General features: G+C 41.9%; 1 protein-coding gene across 2 annotated transcripts in view; it reads right to left on the minus strand.

The window, feature by feature from the left end:
• Positions 1-19204, minus strand: part of LOC121279235 (protein FAM135B-like) — a 454418-nt gene that overhangs the window by 295237 nt on the left and 139977 nt on the right. For both annotated transcript variants that reach the window (XM_041190288.1, XM_041190289.1), the window contains exon 3: positions 6462-6541. In XM_041190288.1, the coding sequence (XP_041046222.1) occupies positions 6462-6541 (80 nt within the window). The remainder of the gene's footprint in view (positions 1-6461; positions 6542-19204) is intronic.

Raw genomic sequence — 19204 nt, forward strand, 5'->3', positions numbered from 1 at the left:
CAACATTTCTCCTAACCCTTCCATTATTAGAACAGCACCATCCAAAACATCAGCAACTAATAGTACAAGTGCAAGAAGTTATGGAGGAAGTTATTTGGAAAAAGTAAAATTACCTGTAAGGTACAGAAGCAGTGCGTGATAACGTCCTAGAGTCTTTACGCAAAGCAAAATACTTCAATCAAAAAGGCCATTTAAAAATGTTGTTCAAATTTAACTTCAAAGTAATCAGAGAAATTAGGGGTGGACAACAAATGCTGGCCTTGCCAGCTTTACCCCACATCCCATGAAATAATTTTTAAAAATGATTCATGGTATTATAGAACTTGAATATTGCTGAAAAAAAGAGACATGCAGGCAAAAGAATATGTCCAGACATTGCACTTTTGTTGAATAAACAAAGGCATGGTGGACAATAGCTCCCTGGTACATTTGCCATGGCAATATCTCAACCAATCAGAGCCATCCTGCCAACCAATCAGCACCCCTTTTCTCGTGCACTCTAAATTGTTGTTCACTTTGAAGTTTGGCATTCTTGTGACTGTTCTGATGAGTGAAAGACAGCACATCACTTTTTTCAGCGGAAAAAAAACGTTTCTCCATCATTCTTGTTTTCCAAGATCAGGAGTAAAGCAAGATGTTTAGGCAAACAGTTACAGTGTGTATAATTCAGCATACCAGGAGTAGTACTGAATATCATGGTTGCAGAGTTGATTACCAACTGGACTTTAATTTGCTGCCTGTTAACCAAAGCCATTGGTAATTTTCCATCACCAGCAGTTTACCTTCAGTGGCACAGGGAAAAATCGTCTCTAGTTTAATTAGTCCTACACACAGAACCATATACACACATAGCCTGTTTTAAAGTATCCCACAGTAATATCGGGAAAAAATGATATCTCCTTCACATAAAGCTAGGCTTTAAACCAAAAATGACTTATGTATACACTGGCTAAAAACCACTGATTTCGTTTGAAAAGATTTGAACCACATTCCAATTACTTCAAACAGCATTCGAAAATACATAAGAACATACAAACTAGTAGCAGGAGTAACCACTCAGCTTTTCAAGCCTACTCTGACATTCGTCAACATCATGGCTGACCTGATTGTAATCTTTCATCCCCGCTACCATCTAGAAGGATCAGCAGATAGATGGGAACACCACCACCTGGAAGTCTCCCTCCAAGTCACTCATCATCCTGACTTGGAAATATACTGCCATTCCTTCACTGTTGCTGAGTCAAAATCCTGGAACTCACTTCCTAACAGCGCTGTGGGTGTACCTACACCACATGGACTGCAGCGGTTCAAGATGGTAGCTCACCAGCACCTTCTCAAGGGCAACTAGGGAAGGGCAATAAATGACCAGCGAAGCCCACATCCCGTGAATGAATTAAAAAAAAACAAGTTCTGATGAAGAGTCATACGGAATCAAAACATTAACTGTATTCCTCTCTGCAGATGCTGTCAGGCCTGCTGAGCTTTTTCAGGTATTTTTGTTTTTGTTTTAGATTTCCAGCATCCACACTATTTTGCTTTTATATAAGAGTCTATTTAGCTCTGCCATTCAAGGACCCTGCTTCCACTGCATTTTGAGGAAGAGTGTTCCAAAGACTCACGACCCTCTCAGAGTAAAAAAATTCTCCTCATCTCTGTCTTAAATGTGCAACCCCTTATTTTTGAACTGTGACCCCTTAGTTCTAGATTCTCCCACAAGAGGAAACATCCCCTCCACATCCACTCTGTCAAGACCCCTCAGGATCTTATAGACTACAGCGAAGTCATCGCTTACTCTTCTAAACTCCAGTGGATACAAGCTTAACCTGTCCGACCTTTCCTCATAAGACAATCCTCCCATTCCTGGTATTAGCTGAGGAAAGCTTCTCTGAACTGCTCCTAATGCATTTAAATCTTTCCTTAAATAAGGAGACCAATACTGTACATGGTACTCCAGATGTGGGCTCATGTGGCTCTGCACAACTGAAGCATAGCCATCCTACTTTTGTATTCAATTCCACTCGCAATAAACAATAACGTTCTATTAACCTGCCTAATGACTTGCTGTACCTACATACTAGCCTTTTGTGACTCAAGCGCTAGCACAGCCAGATCCTTCTGAACCTCAGAGCTCTGCAATTTCTGAACATTTAGATAATATGCTTCTTTTTTATTCTTCCTGCCAAAATGGACAATTTCACATTTCCCCACATGATACTCCATTTGCCAGGTCTTTGCCCACTCATTTAACCTATCTATGTCATTTTGTAGCCTCCTTCACAACTTACTTTCTACTTATCTTTGTGTTGTCAGCAAATTTAGCAACTACACCATCTGTCCCTTCATCCAAGTCATTTATATAAATTGTGCAGTTTCTAAGATGGCTGAACATTTGCTTGACTGTACCTCACAAATTCCAATGCCATTAAAATGAGTTCAACCCATCTAGAAAACCCATCAGAAACAATCACCTTGGACAAGTGTGAATGTGCATCTCCCGACCCATTCACAAAGCAGCCAAACAATCACCTGGGTACTCAACTGAGTGAGGACCAAGCATCTGACATAATCATGTCAGAAAATGAACTCTGCTGAGAAAGAAATTTATCCATCCATAATCTAATCATGTAAACCATGGACCTGGAATGCACTAGCGATGACCATATTTGAGTAACTGGTCATCTGAAGAGTGAGAGGAGGTCATGTGATAAGCTAACTAACACATTTTTGTGTTGAAGAAATTGCTTTTCTCCAGGGCACAGAGCAGACTCAGAAGATACACCAAAGTAGGGCCGTGAGTGGGCTCCTCTCTCTCTCTCTCTCATTCTCTGTCTCTCTCCAACCAGCCTGCAAGTTTGAGCCCTACTCGCTGTTCGCCCATCCACATGTCACAGGCAACATTTTAAGTTTTCAGATTCAAACCAGCAGCTGCTGACTCCACAAGAACAGATATAAAACATCTATCAACATGTTTGAATCGTCTCAACACCAAATCTAGGGGGACCTAGAGCTCAGGCTAAATCTTGGAGTGCATCTGTGCATGAAAGTCAGAGCTCTTTTATCATTTTTATTTAGACTGGGTTAAGTATAATAAACTTTAATTTCATTTGTTTTTTAAAATCTACAAGGAAATCTGTCTGTGTGTGTCAGTCCTGATGTTGTGTCATGTGCAATATGTAATGCTAATCCTTAGTTCCATTGGCTGAAGTACTGCTTTGGATTGTTTTTAAAAAGGAAAAGCAGCAGCTAGAACTACAAAGACACTGTCTCTTAAAAGAGCTGCAGAACTCACCTGACCTACCAATTGGCCAAGTTATTAGAAGCCTCTGAAATTGGATTACCATGGGTCATGTCTAGGTAGTTACCCTGATCGACTTCATACCTGCCATTGTCTGAACTTTCAACAAAACATAAGGATACTAGGCCACCAGGCAGCCTGACTCCAGAAACAGCCAGAAACAAAGAAGGAGCAATAAAATTCATTATGCAAGGTGGATACTAAGGATTCCCAATCTCAATTTTGGGAGCCTATCTCTATTGGAATACATCAGAGCTAGAGAATTTTAATCAAAAGGAACTTCCGATAGCATCCACTTTAGTAAAAAGACACATTAAAAGAGACTGCCTCCAGCTTACATTGGCCACAACACCACTGGAACTTCAAGACCACCGAGCTTCAAGACCACCAAAGGAATGTCGGAATATTTTTTTTTCTTAAGGACCTTAACTCTTATCAATTCCACCTCCTCCACCCTGTAGCTTGTTCTGCTTTGTATGATAGTGTGTGTATGTATGTTGTGGGATTCAGGACATGTTGTTACCTTTCTAATAAGACTTACGCTTTTACCTGAATGTGTTTCTAACAATAAAACTAACTCCTTACTTGTTAACTCAAAAGATCAAGTGGCCTATTTCTTCATATAGCTTTACATATTGAATTGAAAAATTACAATTTTCTAAAAATTCAAATTCTATTATGACCAATCTCAGGAACGGAACAAGAATTTATTCACCCCTTCCGGCTTGGTCATAACAGTGTATTTTACAGTCACAGAACGTAAACATTTAAACACTCACCAAATTGGTAAGCATGGGCTGAATTTTACATTCAGCGTGCAGGGGTGGGCCTGACACGCTGGAACATAAAATGATGCACGATGACGTTAGGCATGCGTCCCAGCGTCATCACACTGTGTTGCGATATTTTGTTCGGCAGGCATGCACCAGAGTCGGCTGCGCGCCCGCCGATAATTGAAAGGCCTATTAAGGCTATTAACATCCTAATTAACTACAAATTTATGCTGCCCATCCAACCGAGCGGTTGGTGGGCAGGCGAAAAGGCTAAGTGGTATTTACGTTTTGGATGAGATTTCCTAAAGCGAATACTGATTATATGAAATCTTTATTATGAAGATAAAAACATGTCCCATCTGATGTGACACAGTCACATTAGGATACATGTTTCATTAAAGTTTTAACGTTTTTAATAATGTCTTTAAAAAGCGCTTCAATCTCTCCGAGGCAGCTGCGTGCTTTGGGGAGGCTGAAGCACTCTTTCGTTCCGCGACCACCCACGCCCGACCAATGTAAAATGTTGGGCCATATCTTTTTAAATATCCTATTGCATCCAAACGAGGGGCAGTAAAAGAGGACAGCCATACTATCCCTCCTCTACTGATCAGAGCATGACAAACAGTCATCCAAATTCAGAGAATGCCGTTCGTTGTGGGGGAAAAGCAAAGCTAGAGGGCAGCAATACAAGCTGGTCACCAAGGGATCAAATAAGGAATTCAGAAGAAACTCTGATAGTGATGAGAATTTGAAACTCGCTACTACAGGGAGTAGTTGAGGGGGATCAGATAGTGCGCATCTGGTTACATAAGTATGTAAGGGAGAGGGGAATTGACTGTTTTTTTCGGATAAGTTCAATGAAGGAAAGGAAGATGTCCGAGTGGAGCGTAAAGGTTGTCATGGAATTGTTCAGCCAAATGGCCGGTTTCTGTGCCATACATCCTACACAATTCTATCCCAGAAATCCATTTCCCAAGTTCTCTCTTTTCACCATTCCTTTCTGCTTATTTTGACAAAAACATTCTCAATGTGACACCATTAACATTTGTTCTTCTGTCAGTTTGCAATGCTGCTTTCCTCTTAAGCAGCAGGTTATTGGTAAACATATTGGTTAATGTTTCCTCCCGCTAAATAATTCTAACAACTGGCTGTCAACAGCTATCACCTCACTGCCAGAGGATGTCAGAGGACAATTACGCCAGGTTCAGCGTATAATAGAAACACTTCATGAAACCAAATTAAAAGTATTCAATGATTGGTTTGGTTGGAATTTAAAAACCTCATCCTCCCAACTCAACTAATTACAAGGTTATCCCGAATTGCAAATGCTAATTTCAGGTTCAACTGCCTTCTAATGATGTATTTGCTGTGCATTCCACCCATCAGTCTTAGCTTTGAATTCATTATGTCTGTGCCAGAACATCCTGCACTGAAACCACAACAGTTATGTGGCTCCACTGTGCACTGGGATTGACCAAGGATGGCTTCCAGATGCTTTCTGACAAAAAAGATATTCTTGTTTACTGCAACATCTGCTGGACTGGCTCACTGGTGGCCAGGTCAGTGCAAGAGGCTGACTGCAGCCTGTGGTTCTAACTCTGCCTTGGAGTTTGACTGACAACTCAGAAAGAAAACAGGTCTGTGCTGCGTTATCTCAATTCAGCAAGGACACTGGTTGTAATACTACAACTGAACTCAGCCACCTCAGATCACAGTTCTATTGTACTATTGTCATTGACATCTTTTGATGATCTGCTTCTATCACTGCTTGTTTGTCCCTACAACCACACCGCCCCCCCTCCACATCTCTGTCTCTCTATCTCTCCGCCCCCCACACACACACCTTAAACCAGCTTATATTTCAGCTCTTTCCTGGACTCGAACTCAAGTTCTGTCGAAGGGTCATGAGGACTTGAAACGTCAACTCTTTTCTTCTCCGCCGATGCTGCCAGACCTGCTGAGTTTTTACAGGTAATTCTGTTTTTGTTTTGGATTTCCAGCATCCGCAGTTTTTTTGTTTTTATCAGATCACAGTTCCTGCTTTTGAGCACTATCTAGTGGCTCTACATGCATAGGTACCAGGTGCGAATGGGATGAATATTCACAATGCAAGCTCACACAAGAAGAATAGCCATTCAAGCAGGATACAGGAGGTACCTCAGGAACTGTGGCACCAGACACCAGCATGAATCAGTAGCTGTAAGCAAAAGGTAGAGAAAACTGCAGGGGATTGTTTGAATTTATATCTAAATATCTATTGATAAAAACAGGAGATACCATTAGCAGAGTAAGTTCTCGCAATAACTGTATGACCATATTACCTGTGAAGCAGTCTTGGGTATGAGGTAATAATTCACTGATACCAGCTCAGCCCTTTGCATTCTGTTTCTTACCTGTGGGTCCTGTAAATGTTGCTGTCAGCCTGTGAGGAATTCGGGGTGGGATTTTCAGTGCTGTGCGCACCTGGTAATACCTGGCAGACAGAACAGGAAAGAAAAATTAGAGAAGCCTGTTGTTCTAGCAGCATATCCTTTGGTTTAATAGTGAAACATGTCTTGGAAAATTCAGCAGAATGGTCTTATAATAGAGTAATACTATTAAATATCTTTAGCCCTCACCCCTTCCTGGCCCTCTGTTTCTGTGGATTCGCAGGTGGATTCATTGTGAATGCTTGGCTGACTTCCAAGATTCACTAATGGATTAGCTCAGCAGGGGTATGTTTTCACAGGTAGAAGGGGAGTGTTTATTTTACTGATTAACATCTTCATAAGCTTATAATAAGCTATTCTTTCTTTGAATCGTTTCTTTAAATGTCTACATGTTTATTTAGACAAAATTAAGAGGTATGAAGTGAGGTAAAGCTTCTATTATTGATATTATAATGGCCGTCTGATCGACACTTCTGTAGGGTTATAAGAGCAGCTTTTCTTTCAAAGCAGATTTTTGAATAGGTTGTTTTTAAGTGCATTTCAGCTTTTCCATTGTTATTATATGGCTTATTGGTTCTGTAACGCATACTGAGTGAATGGGCACGGAAGCCTCGGGGGGCCATGGGTACAACCTTTCAAATAGGTTCCCAAATGCAGACGATGGTTCATGAATCCTCTGAGGGGCTGTGAACCACATGACCTTCAGAAGCTGGCCTAAGACTATGAGAATTTCAGGATGAGTTTGAAGGGGTAGGGTGGGGTGGGGGGGGGGTCGGTGGGGAGAACTGGAACTGTCCAGGTTGGGAACGCAGGGTGAAAATTAGCTACCTGCACCCTTGTCCCGTGCTGGCGCCGAGAATGACAGTGGGAATCCCAGAATCAAGTCCCATCTGCCATTTTCAGAGGCCCCCGGTGTCAGCCTGAGCCCAAGAAAATATAACCCATGTTGTCCAATCCAGCTCGCAAAGGGATCCAGTGTTAAGGTTACACTATTGTACAATTAGTTATTGGGCTGTACAGGCAGAACCCAAGATGCTAAGATTGCTTAGAAAAGTGAACAGCAACACAGTGCGTAAAAGGATATCCAAGGCAAACCCAAAACCTGTAAGCTGGTGGGCATATAAGGCAGAACGTTCTCCATTTGGTTAACGGTCTCTGCTGATTTAGCCCATCTCTGCTGAATTAGCCAATGTCAGTGACAGCAATTAGGATGTAAGCTTGACTAGGGAGAGTAAAATAAAGTTGGTTTGGGATCCCACTCTCAATTGCAGGCCAATGATATCCGCTGCCACAGTGTCCGTGTGAATGCCAGGTGGGAAAAAGGCAAGTACTAGCTGGAATTCGGTCCACAATTTTAAAAAAAGCCTGCTAGCACGTGCTGCCAGCACTGCAGCTCAGACAATCTTTGATTTCTTACAATGTTCAAAGCAAATCCCAGAAACAGAGTCTCATTTTCCCCTCCAGGGTTCAGCCAACTGTATGAGCACTGAATTCACAATCTTCAGACTCTCCTATTTTACTCCATTTTATGGCCGATTATTAATAGGTGTCAATCTTTCAAATTCCTGCATATTAAACCTTCCCTAACCCCTTCCTTCTCCATTTAAAACAAGAAAGACAGGTTCTGCAATTGCAAAATACTAGTTATGCAGGAAATCAGTTTCTGATTAAAGTTTCTGTTAAATGGTGTAGAGTAATAGGTTAATGGATATGTGAATGAATCTATGGTGATTTAATGATTTAACTATGACATCAGCAGCCAGGTGACCAAGAGGCTCCAAGGGAGCAGAGTAATCTGTGTCTTGGATACCATGTGCTTACCCTGAGGTCTTTGCAAATAGATCTTAATAAAAAGTTAAACTATACTGACTATATCTCAAGTCTCTCAAAGGGAAGCAAAGCCTCATTAGGGTTCGGTAAGACTAGAAAGCGTGGTATTAGTAAAACCTCACTAATGCTTAGCAACAACATCGAAAGATACCAAAACAGATTGTTTCTCTTTGTTCAGTGGAGTGCAGAGATGTTCCTCAAAAGGACACAGAGTACTTCTTAATTCATGAGAGCTTAGGTGCAAATTGACAAAAAGCTTCGGGCCATCTCTTTGTGCATGGGATACTGCTGTGTCTTAATCAACTAAAAGCACAAAGAATTAGCAAACTTCCTGCTGTATTGTCAGCTCAGATCACCCTAATTGTTACGCATTGCATTGCAGGGAAATTTTTGGAACCCATAACTCAAAATCAAAACGCAAGGGAGTGAATCCTTGGACAGCGAGCATTGATTCATCAAAGGCAAGTTGTGTTTGACAGATTTAATTGAGTTCTTTGAGGTGGTGACTGGTTAGAGTGGAAATGCAGTTTGATGTATTCATATGGATTTTCAGAAAGTGCTTGATAAGGTATTTCACAAGAGACTGGTTAGAAAAATTCAGGGCTGTGGTATAAAAGAAAATGTAGCGGCATGGATAGAAAGTTGATTGATGGACAGTGTTAAAGGAAATGGTTGTTGCTCAGTCTGAAGAACTATAAGTGCTCTACCCGAACAATAGCTCTTGATCCAATTTTGTTCTTGAAATAAATAGATTTTGGAACAGGGAATAAAATCTCAAAATTTGCTCAAGCTACAGAATAAAGAGTGTTGGCAAACAACTAGCTATATGTGAAATTAAGGTTGGTAGATACTCATGCTCCCCTCCCTATTTTCTTAGCATGGCCTGAATTGTTCTGGTCAGCCTTATTGGAATCAATTCTGAAGGGCAGGAAAACTGCCACTTTTAAAAGGCATGGACAGGCAAGGTCATTCAGCATGGATTTGTTCAGGCAAGATCCTGTCTGATTAACTTGACTGAATTTTTTCAGGAGGTAACAAGGAGGATAGTGCTATTTATCTACATGGATTTTTGCAAGGTTTTTGACAAGGTTCCACATGACAGACTGGTTAAATAATAAAAGCCCATGGGATCCAGGCGAATGTGGTAAGCTGGATACAAAATTGGCTCAGTGGCAGGAAACAAAGGCTAATGGCTGATAGATGTTTTTGCAATGGGAAGGCTGTGAGGCTAGTGGGGCTCGGTACTATGTCTCCTGCTTTCTGTGGTATATATTAATGATTTGGACTTAACTGTAGGGGAGCAGGATCAAGAAGTTTGCAGATGACACAAATATTGCCTCGTGGTTGTTATTGAGGAGGGAAGTTGTAGACTGCAGGAAGATATCAATGGACTGGTCAGGTGGGCAGAAAAGTGGCAAATGGAATTCAATCCAGAGAAGTGTGAGGTGATGCATTTGAGGAGTTCAAATGAGGTAAAGGAATACACAATAAATAGGGGGATACTGAGACTTAAGCTAAAATGTGCCTTTATGTGCACGGTGCAATCTAACAGCATTTTATTCCCCTCCCACTCCCTCATCTCATATCCTGAATCTACCACCTTCTCTTGGATATGGTTCTGAAGCTGCTAGCAGCTTCCAATACTTCATCACAACAGTCCTAAAAAGACAAAGAGGGAGAACAAAAAAAAAGACCAAGGGTTGAAATCCAACAACTACTTTCACAGAGAATTAGCTGATAACAGATTATAAAAGAACAGGAAGAGATGCAAAGTGTTCTGTACTGTACTGGAGTTAGATGCGCAGTAATTTAGACACAATTGGCCATTCTTAATGTGCAAGCTGTGGTAAAGTGGAGCACCGTGTGCCTTGAAGAGTGCAAGTGGACTAACCATGTGACATTACTGACCAATCACTATACAGCTTGGGCTACTGGTTAACTAAGTCTAGAGCTAGATGTGTTGTGGGAGCATGCAAGGATTTACTGCTCTGCCTTCTGTTGCAATAAACAATCACAGTTTGTTCTTATGTCGGTCTCTCACCGTTATTGATAGCGAGTATCAACTAACAAGCGTCTATGAAAGTGTGCAACTCAAGTTTATTAGACTAGCAAACTCATAGACTCATGCTAAAACAAGTTTAGAAGGTGAATCTCTCCTTGGATATTCTGTGGTGAAAGGCATTGCAGGCAAGTCTATTCTACCTTCAAGCAATCTTTCTACACATTCATTTTTCACAAGAGATCAGTGGATGGTGATCAAGAAACTTAGAACATAAAAAGTGGGAGCAGGAATAGGCCATATGGGTTTGATTAATCTTTCCCCTCCCCAACCCAAGGACACTGGGGCCAGACTTAGCACCAAAACTGTCTGCCTGCTTGAGGCCTGCAATCTCAGTGCAAACTGCAGTAATAGCCACCATTTAATTAAGCATAGAGAGAAGGGACATTCATTTAGAATTTAAGAGAATGGAAAGTGAAATTGACAAGAAGCTTGTTGGCTAAAATGGTATTGTAATGCAGTTTAAAAGCAATCAATCTAAATCCTACAATCTAATATCTTAAGGTTTGCTTGTGGCATGTCATTCCATTTTCTCCAGTTACTTTCATTTAACATTGAAAATGCTTTTTGCTTTTTACCAATAAGCAGTTACTGGTAGAGGGGAATGGACAGGGGGCTTAGGGGTCATTTTATTCCTCTCCAGTTTTCTCATTTCCTGAAATCATTGTTCAACCCAATTTTTCAGTTGCACTGTGCCCTTTGGTACCTCACCTTCGGTGTATATTTTTAGCCACTTTCCGTCAGCATTTTCGATGACAACCATATGGAAGGAGGATATTCCACCCACTTTAGCGTTTAACTGTTCCTCGGAGCTATTAGCAGAAACACCATGCATTTTTGAGCTGGCACAATTAAATGAGGCAGTAACAACTTACGCCCTTTGCTCCCATCTTCTTTCGTATGGCGAGGTTTAGAGCAACAGCTATAATTTTACATCATGGTGGTTGATCCAGGATATTACGTCAGGAGTGGTGGTGCGCATCGCTATACCTCCTACGTATTTATGAGATGGGCATCAAATCGTTATGTGTTCCATGGTCTGTTCTGGGTGACCGCAGTCGCACACAGGAGGGTTTTTCATTTTCTATTTGTGCACCAGGAACCACATCTGCCATGGTTTGTACGGATATGGTTTAGGGATGCCCATAAACCTTGTGGCAGGTCGAAACCAGGATCCTTCTGTGTCGGGTCTTTCATGACTTGTTCATGATTTCTTGTGAAGATCATTCATTTTTCCAAGCTTGTTCAGTGTTGAGATTGCATTGCCTGAATTTGTGTCCAAAAGGGCTATCGTGACTTCAAGCAGAGGTGAGTGAGGTTGGTGAGGTTCTGGTGAATGTGGAGGCACTTGATTTCCTTGATTCACAGCTTCATGGAGCGTTGCTGCATCGTGGTGGATCAGTGGGGGGATGATGTGAGCCAGAATGGGTAGCCAGAGTGCAGAGGTCGATTTGAGGGTTCCAGTGATGCATCTCATTGCAGTGTTCAGTTAAACATCAAACAGTCAAGTGTGGCTACTTCTGGTCCATACCGAGTGCAGTCCTCAGCCAAGGAGTACACAAGGTCCATTGCTGAAGTCCATAGTACTGGTTTTGAAACTCCCCAACTAGTTTTGCCAGCTTATGGATTAAGTTGTGTACTCCTTGGCTGAGGACTATGCTCAGTATGGACCAGAAGTAGCTACACTTGACTGGTCTTGACTTTGTCTTGGTGGCTACCTTCTTCAGGTTGTTGTGGAAGGTTAGCATGCAGCCCAGCTTCACGGCAAGGTAAGTCAAACGTACAGGGTTGCCACAGAAGGTCATATTCATGATGTAATTATGCATTCTTGTTATCGAGATGAGGTGTGGTGACTTGTTTTGTAGGGGTTTGGTTTGAACCTCCATTTCTGGAAGTACTCAGGCATGATGTTGAGGTTCGTGCTCAAAATGGGCTCGATGTCGTCAAAGGTGGTAATTGTGTAGCCAGGGCAAGATCGTCTGCATATGTAAATTTGCGTGAATTTGTTGGTGGCATGTCACTCATGTAGATGTTGAAAAGCATCGGTGCCAGTACTGACCCTTGTGACAGTCCGTTCTTGAGGGACCAAGGAGGGCTGACTTTGTCTATTGCTCAGCATTGCCCAAAGCAAGCATAATGTTTTGGGGCAGGGGATGATCCTTGCGAGTTTCAGCATCAGGTCTCTAATCAGATTGTGTCATCGACTGATGACAGGTCAATAAGGGATGCACCAGGATTGTTCTTCGAGGATCATGACTTTGATAAGGGGGTTAATTCTCCCCAAAATGATAGGAGTTTGTAAGTTATGCACAAAAATGATGTCGGCCTATAGCTTGCTGGGGTGTCAATTGTCTCACCAAGTTTTTGTATGGCACAGACCATCATTTCCAGCCATGCTTTCAGGATGCATCCTGATTCCATGGCTTTGCTGTACAGCTTCACAAGCCACTGATGTCCCTTTAGGCCTAGTTATGATGGGGATGAGAACCTGTGGAGAAATCAAGGTCATTGTCTAGCATAGATGACAGTATACCTCTCAGAGTTCTTGTCAAGAGATTCTACTGTATTCTCTACTAATTTGGAGTCTATGGAGCTGGATCATAATTTTGGGGCCCGGTATTCCATAGGATTACCTACGTTCCTTGACATTGAGGAAGACATTGCTTTCAAATGAACCTCTTTTTCAGACATAAAACAGGCACAAAACATACCAATATAGTAACTGATAGTAACCCTATCAGTAAAGTTTTTAGTCCCAGTCATGTTTTGGGAGTCCTCAGATATTAGTCCCCTTGAATAAGTTAATGAGGGTGCATAACTCCTGATCGAGGACCCATTTCCAAAATTAGTCAGCGATGAGTGTGGCGGTTGTTCTGTTTACCTCGCTAAGAGTTCCTCAGAGAGTTCAACTGCAGCTCTCATGAACAACAATGACAGATTTATATTTGGAAAAAAGCCTCCTTGTGCAGCCAGGATGAGCAAAGCACTCCCCAAGCTCTACCAGCATCACAGTTTCCACCAACCCACACCCACTCCCCCTCGCACCATGCAGTAATTATTGTTGATAAAACTTTTATCAATTGAACATTTTTGCTGGGTTTCTATTTGTGCTTCCTTTTTTTACCATTGCTGATGCGCTGCCATTTACCTGCTCTCCACTTTTTAAGACATGGCACAATTGGTTTTCCATTGTGGATTTCTGTTTGTCATTGCTTTGCGCAAGGGGAGGGGGAGGAACGGTGGAAGGCCATGCCGGTGAGAGCGCATCATAGGCACAAGGATAGATACTGTTACCTGCAGCCAACAGCATAAGTCCCAAAGGCAACGTTGCCTGACCAGTGCCAAAGTTAAGGATATCTCCTCAGGGCTGGAGAAGAGTAGGAGGGGAAGGATCCAGTTGTCGTGGTCCACATGGGTACCAACAACATAGGTAGGACTAAGAAAGAGGTTCTGCTGAGGGAGTATGAGCAGCTGGGACTAAATTAAAAAGCAGAACCACAAAGGTAAAAGTCTTCATATTAATACCTGAGCCACAAGCAAATTGGCAAAGGATAAATAAGATCAGATAGCTGAATGCGTGGCTCAAAAGATTGGTGTGCGAGGAATGGAGTTTGATTCATGGGGCACTGGCACTGAGTCCTGTACCATTGCGACAGTTTTCACCTGAACCGTACAAGGACCAGGTGAATCGTATAACTAGGGTTGTAGGCCCAAATTGCTCAAACCCAATGGTCTGGGCACAGGAGTTTAGTGCAACTGACTTTATTTGGTTCTGCTGCTCTGAAATTAAACTGGAAAGTCTTCTCGCATCCAGATTAGTTGTGAGCTGTATTTGGAGTTCCTCTCTTCAGTCGGCTGCTTTAGCGCTGAGATATTGTTATTCTTCCTCATGGACTTTGGGTTCTTGTGATGTCTTGGTGCTAGGTGGATATTGGTCACCAAACGAACAACTTGATGATCTGTCCAGCAGGTATCAGTTCCCCACATTGATTGAGTGGTACAATCACCACCAGGATCTTTGGCTCAAAAAATGACATAATCCAGGAGGTGTCAGTGCTTTGATTTAGGATGCCTCCATGTGGTTTTATATTCATCTTTCTGGCAGAAGAGGGATAAATACAGTATGATAAGGAAAGACAGAGGACAGAATCACCCCAGAATTCCACTAAGTGCAGCACGGGCAGCTAAAATGGCTGGTTTGGCAGTTTTTCACACCACATCATCCCAAACCCGCCGCATTAATTATGCATTTCCAGGAAACACACCGTTTCCATGGTGGGCGAGCTCTCATTCGCTCGCCATGCCATCACATCAGCACTTCACATTTAAAGTGCAGCCGCGTGCACACCTCTCAGTGCTTCCAGCCCATGACTGCTGGACAGAAGACAGGATGTCCCCTAAATGCAAAAAGACTGCAGCTCCCAGGTTCAGTGACTCGTCCCTTGAGCGCCTTTTGGATGCTGGGGAGGCCTGCTGATGCGGATGGACGATCTAGAGGTGGGGTGAATGAGTCCACCTAGCTGGCCTTATAATGATATGTTGATGTAGTACAATGAAGTTCCCAACGTCCAATGGCAGGGAATGCAACCCTCCATCAACGGGCTGAGCGGACCAATCACAAACTGGTTTCATGACGTCGTGAAACCAATTCTTGGTCTTCTCGCCATATTGTCTGCTCACGCCATTGAGCACACCCGATGCCAGCGGACACGGAAAATTCCACCCAGAGTGTATACATCTAAGAGTTCAGCAGCAGGTGAAGTCAAAGTAAGGAAAAATGGTCAAATACAGAATTAAGTGCTCTTTAATCATGCAGCATTTGTAACAAAATGGATGAATTGATAGCACAATTTGAAATGATTATCATATGACAGCCATTACAAAGACATGGTTGCAAGGTGACCAAGGCTCGGAACTGAATATTCAAATGTAATTGACATTTCAGAAGGACAGTAAGAAAAGAAAATGAGGTGTGGTAGCTCTGCTAATGAAGGGTTACTAATTATATTGGTTTTGAAGATCAAGATGTGGAATCAGTTTGGGTGGGGATAAGAAATAGAAAGGAAGGAAGTCACTGGTAGAGGTAATTTATAGGGTCCCTAACAGGAGATTCCTAATGGCACAGGGTATAAATCAAGAAGTAATGGGTACTTGTAAGAAAGGTACTGCAACAATGGTGGGTGATGTTCATATAGATTGGATAAATCAAATTAGCAAAAGGAGCCTAGAGGATCAGTTCATTGGGAATAATTAAGACAGTTTCTTAGAACAATACATTCTGGAACTGGCAGCAGCCTATTTTAGACCTGCTAATGTGTAATAAGACAGTGCTAATTAATGACCTCTTAGTAAAGATTCATCTAGGCAAGAGTGATCATAACATATTAAAGTTTCACATTCAGCTTGAGGGTGAGAAGTGTGCGCCTAAAACTCATATTTAAGCTTAAATAAAAATAATTACAAGTGTGTGAAGACAGAGTTGACTCCAGTGGACTGGGTAAATGGGTGAAAGTAAGATGGGAGAGAAGCACTGGAAGACATGTAAGGAGATATTTCATAACACTCAACAAGGATATGCCATTGAGAAAGAAAAACTTTACAAGAAGGATATACCATCTATAGCTAACAAAGAAAGTTAAGAATGAAATTCAAAGAAAATGTATACAATGCTACAAAGATTAGTGGTAGGCCAGATTGGGAAAATTTTAGAAATAAACAAAGGATAACTAAAAAAAAAGTGAGAAATTAAAGTGTGAAAGAAAATTTGCAAGAAATATAATAATATCAAAGCTTCTACAAGTATATCAAAAGGAAAAGGATAGCTAAAGTAAGCATTGATCCCTTAGAGGGTGGGACTGGGAATTAATCATGGAAAACAAGGGAATGGCAGAGACCTTGAACAAGTATTTTGTTTCTGTCTTCACAGTAGAAAATGCAAACAGCATCCCAGGAATAGCAGAAAAGGAGATGGGGCAAATTGGAGGGAGGATTTTTTTTTTTAAGTCACAGCCACTATAGAAAAAATTGCTAGGAAAACTAATAGAACTAAATAAAGGGTGGACCTGATGGTCTGCATTCTAGAGTCTTAAAGTAGGGACTACAGAAATAGTGGATGCATTTGTTGTAATTTTCCAAAATTCCCTAGATTCTGGACAGGTCCCAGTGGGATTTGAAACTACAAACGTAACACCACTATTCAATTTAGGAGGGAGATAGAAAGCAGGAAACTATAGGCCAGTTAGCCTAACAATCAGGCAGAGTCAACAGTGTTTCGTGGAAGGGAAATCATGTTTGACACATTTATTAGAATTCTTTGAGAATGTAACAAACAGGATGGATAAAGCAGAATCAGTAGATGTTGTGTACATGGAATTCTAAAAGGCGTTCAATACCGGAGAAGAAAAGAGCTCAGTGTTGGGGGTGATATATTAGAACCATAGAACCATACAGCACAGAAAACAGGCCATTCGGCCCTTCTAGTCTGTGCCAAAATATTATTCCGCTAGTCCCATTGACCTGCACCTAGTCCATAACCCTCCAGACCTCTCCCATCTATGTATCTAATTTATTCTTAAAACTTAAGAGTGAGCCCGCATTTACCACGTCAGATGGTAGCTCGATCCACACTCTCACCAAACTCTGAGTGAAGAAATTCCCCCTAATGTTCCCCCTAAACCTTTCCCCTTTCACCCTAAAGCCATTTCCTCTCATGTTTATCTCTCCTAATCTAAGTGGAAAGAGCCTACTCGCATATACTCTGTCTGTACTCCTCATAATTTTGTAAACTTCTATCATATCTCCCCTCATTCTTCTATGCTCCAAGCAATAAAGTCCTAACCTGTTTAATCTTTCCCTGTCCACAACTCCTGAAGACCCAGCAACATCCTAGTAAATCTTCTCTGCACTCTCTCAATCTTATTGATATCCTTCCTGTAGTTAGGCGACCAGAACTGCACACAATACTCCAAAGTTGGCCTCACCAATGTCTTATACAACCTCACCATAACATCCCAACTCCTATACTGAATACTTTGATTTATGAAGGCCAGTATGCCAAAAGCTTTCTTTACAACCCTGTCTACCTGTGATGCCACTTTCAGGGAATTATGTATCTGAACTCCCAGATCCCTTTGTTCCTCCGCACTCCTCAGTGCCCTACCATTTTCTGTGTATGTCCTACCTTGGTTCGTCCTTCCAAAATGCAGCACTTCACACTTTTCCACATTAAATTCCATCTGCCATTTTCTGGCCCATTTTTCCAGTTGGTCCAGATCTCTCTGCAAGCTTTGAAAGCCTTCCTCGCTGTCCACAACACTTCCAATCTTAGTGTCATCAGCAAACTTGCTGAACCAATTTATCACATTATCATCCAAATCATTGATATAGACAACAAACAACGATGGTCCCAGCACAGATCCCTGAGGCACACCACTAGTCACAGACCTCCAGTCTGAGAAGCAATCATCCACTACCACTCTCTGTCTTCTCCCACACAGCCAATTCCGAATCCAGTTTACAACCTCTCCATGGATACCAAGTGTCTGAACCTTCTGAACTAACCTCCCATGTGGGACCTTGTCAAAGGCCTTACTAAAGTCCATGTAGACAACATCCACAGCCTTTCCTTCATTTACTTTCTTGGTAACCTCCTCAAAAAACTCTAAAAGGTTCGTTAAATACAACCTACCACGCACAAAGCTATGCTGACTAAACTTAATCAGCCCTTGGCTGTCCAAATAATTATATATCCGATCTCTCAGAACACCTCCCAATAATTTACCTGCTACTGACGTCAGGCTCACTGGCCTGTAATTACCTGGTTTACTTTTGGAGCCTTTTTTAAACAACGGAAGAACATGAGCTACCCTCCAATCCTCCGGCACCACACCCCTAGCTAAGGACATTTTAAATATTTCTGCCAGGGCCCCTGCAATTTCTACACTAGTCTCCCTCAAGGTCTGAGGGAATATCATGTCAGGCCTGGGGGATTTATCTACCTTTGTTCGCTGTAAGGCAGCAAGCACCTCCTCCTCTTTAATCTCTATATGTTCCATGACACTACTGCTTGTTTCCCTTCCTTGCTTATACACTATGCCAGTTTCCTGAGTAAATACTGATGCAAAAAAACTGTTTAAGATCTCCCCCAGCTCGTGAGGATCCACACATAGATGACCATTCTGATCTTCAAGGGGACCAACTGTGTCCCTTACGATCCTTTTATTCTTAATATACTTGTCGAAACCCTTTGGGTTTACCTTCACATTATCTGCCAAAGCAACTTCATGTCTTCTTTTTGACTCCCTGATTTCCTTTTTTAGCATTTTCTTACATTTTCTATACTCTACAAGTACCTCATTTGCTCCTTGTTGCCTATACCTGCTATACACCTCTCTCTTCTTCTTCACCAGATTGCCAATATCCCTTGAAAACCAAGGTTCCCTATGCCTGTTAACTTTGCCTTTAATCTGACAGGAACATGCAAACTCTGCACTCTCAAAATTTTGCCTTTGAATGCCTTCCACTTACTGAACACATCCTTGCCAGAAAACAGCTTATCCCAACCCACTCTTCCTAGATCCTTTCTCATTTCCACAAAATTGGCCTTTCTCCAATTTAGAATCTCAACTCGAGGACGAGACCTATCCTTATCCATAATTAACTTAAAACTAATGACATTGTGGTCACTGGAACCAAAATGTTCACCTACACATACTTCTGTCACCTGACCTGTCTGGTTCCCGAATAGGAGATCAAGTATTGCATCCTCCCTCGTTGGTACCTCTATATATTGATTTAGAAAACATTGGCATGGATAGAG

Source organism: Carcharodon carcharias, chromosome 6 (genome assembly GCF_017639515.1).
Source record: "Carcharodon carcharias isolate sCarCar2 chromosome 6, sCarCar2.pri, whole genome shotgun sequence".
NCBI lineage: Eukaryota > Metazoa > Chordata > Chondrichthyes > Lamniformes > Lamnidae > Carcharodon > Carcharodon carcharias.